The 2,179-nt window shown below is 45.2% G+C and overlaps 1 protein-coding gene across 3 annotated transcripts in view; it reads right to left on the bottom strand.

Moving 5' to 3' along the window:
• Positions 1–1,300: 1,300 nt before the first annotated feature.
• LOC116084445 (bcl-2-like protein 2) overlaps positions 1,301–2,179 on the bottom strand; it is a 15,158-nt gene continuing 14,279 nt past the window's right edge. For 2 of the 3 annotated variants that reach the window (XM_031361445.1, XM_031361448.1), the window contains one exon: positions 1,460–1,669. In XM_031361445.1, the coding sequence (XP_031217305.1) occupies positions 1,630–1,669 (40 nt within the window). In that variant the 3' untranslated portion in view covers positions 1,460–1,629. Of the gene's footprint in view, positions 1,670–2,179 lie in introns of all 3 variants that reach the window. The other variant, XM_031361444.1, reaches the window with a different exon arrangement.

The raw sequence follows: 2,179 nt of genomic DNA, 5'->3' as shown, positions 1-2,179 counted from the left end.
GGCTGGAGTCCATCCTGGGCTAGAGTGATGGTTTAATGGTTAAAATCAGTGACTGCTTTCCCAGAATACCTAGGTTTGGTTTCCAGCCCTTACCAGTTCCAGGAATCCTCACATCCCTTTTTGCCTCCACAGGTATGGTATGCACAGGCAGAATAAAATCAGTAAAACCTCTTCTTGACAACACAAGTCTTACATTAGATAATATAGTACCCAAGATTTTAACCAGACCTTACAATATAAAACTGTAACCCCCTCTGGCCTGCAACTCTTAAGACAAGCTGGCCTTTAACTCAGATCTGCCTACTTCCACCACTGGCACGCTAAGATTAAAGGTGTGTTAACAGTTAAGTCAGCCAGGGAGGGATCTTTAGTTGTCCTTGGTTTGCATTTGAGTCCATCTTTAGACACAAGAGTTATTAATAGGACCCAAATTTATTAGTCTATTTGCACTCATCTAAACACTTTCCAGTTGTCTCACTCTATAGCCTTGACTACCCTGTAACTATGTAGACAAGGATGGCCTAAAACTCAAGAGATCTGCCTGACTGTACCCAAGCACTGCAATGCGACAATGGCCACTCCTGAGAGCATTCTTTTACTGATCAGAAGACCAATCACCCTCAACTGAATACATTATCGTTAGCTGTATAACTTCTACCTTAATTTACAAACATAACCCTCTCTAAAACACCAGTACTCCCCACTAAACTAAAAACCATTGTGAGGTATGTAATGATGTACACATCAAAAGGACCAAATGATTTTTTCATAAAACAACTTTATTCATGACACATTATTTAAAAAAAAAAATTCCCATCCCCTGGAAATGAGTTAAAAAAAAAAATAAACAAAAAAGCCCCCCCACCACCCTGTTCCCACTTCCTCCCATTCCCTCCAAATAAAAGGGAAAAAAAAGGTAAAGAAAAAAAAATAAAACAAAACAAAAACACCTGAAAAACAAAAACACCCCCAAACTCCCCAAAACAAAGTAGTGCATTTCCCCGAGGGTAAGGGGAATTTACACTGGAGCCGCTGGGAGCGAGATCTTCCGGCTACAGAAACCTGCAAAGAAAGACACTCAAAACAGAAAAAGAAACACAAAAGGAAACAAAATAGATCACCAGGCAAACTGGAGGGGCAGGGAGCCGGAGGAAAGAAGGGCAGGGTGGGCGGAGACCTGGTAGGACAGGAGCAGGCAGGCAGGGACTGCAAAAGGCAGGGAGAAGACGAGGGAAGGAAACAAGCTGAACAGTTTGGTGTCCTTCCAGAGCCCTGGGTAAAAAAAGCCCTCCTACCACCCGAGCCCACCTACCCTTGAGCAGGCCCAGAGAGGATGAAGGGGAGCAGGGAAACAGGGAGCAGCTTGCACAGTTGAGATGTGTCCATGGCGAATCCCCAGAGGGAATTATGTAGCCCCTGCCCCACGCCCTGGGCCTTCCCCTACTCCCAAAGCAGGTCCCTCCTCACAGTTAGTTATGGGATTCTCCCCCCTTCCACAGTATATCTTTTTTTTTTTTTAAATATTTTTTTCCATCAAGGTCATCTTCTGTTTTTCTTTTTTTTTTTTAATTCTTTTTTTTTCCTTCTTTCCTCTTTTTTTCCTCTCTCTCCTCCTAATACACACTTTTTTTAGTAAGGGGAATACCATGATGTCGCTCTAGCCCGGCCCCTGGAAGAAAGAAGGAGAGTTAGGTGTTAACAGGGTTACTAGAGAGTTCAGTGCAAGACCCTCCCCGTGGGCCCGCAACTGCCCCGTGACTGGGGGAGCACCTCAAAAGTGAGGCCACAATCCAGGAATAACACAACTGGCAAACTGGGGGGCCTTGAAGTGGGAAAGGGGACAAGGGAAGTCCAACCTAAGATACCGAGGGACAAGAAAAAGGATCCATTGTTGTCCAGTGCTCAACAGCACTTAAACCCTGATAAAAAGGCAGGGTTTATCTTAATGTGCAATTTAAGTGCAAGGACAGAAGTAAAGCAAAGCCACACTATGGAGCCACTAGGCCCCATCAGACAGCTAACCTTGGGAACAGTCCTCCCACAAGGCTGTGGGAGGATCAGCCCAGAGCTGGATCCTTCCACCCAGGGGAAAAGTAACAAAGTCCAAGCAGTGCTTTCCCTACCCTGAGGCCTTATAACTCAGGGTAAACACTTTCACTGCTTTCCCTACCCTGAGGCC

This window comes from Mastomys coucha, unplaced genomic scaffold (genome assembly GCF_008632895.1).
Source record: "Mastomys coucha isolate ucsf_1 unplaced genomic scaffold, UCSF_Mcou_1 pScaffold9, whole genome shotgun sequence".
Lineage (NCBI taxonomy): Eukaryota > Metazoa > Chordata > Mammalia > Rodentia > Muridae > Mastomys > Mastomys coucha.
Note: the sequence above shows the minus strand (reverse complement) of the source record. Positions and strands in the feature narration are given on the sequence as shown.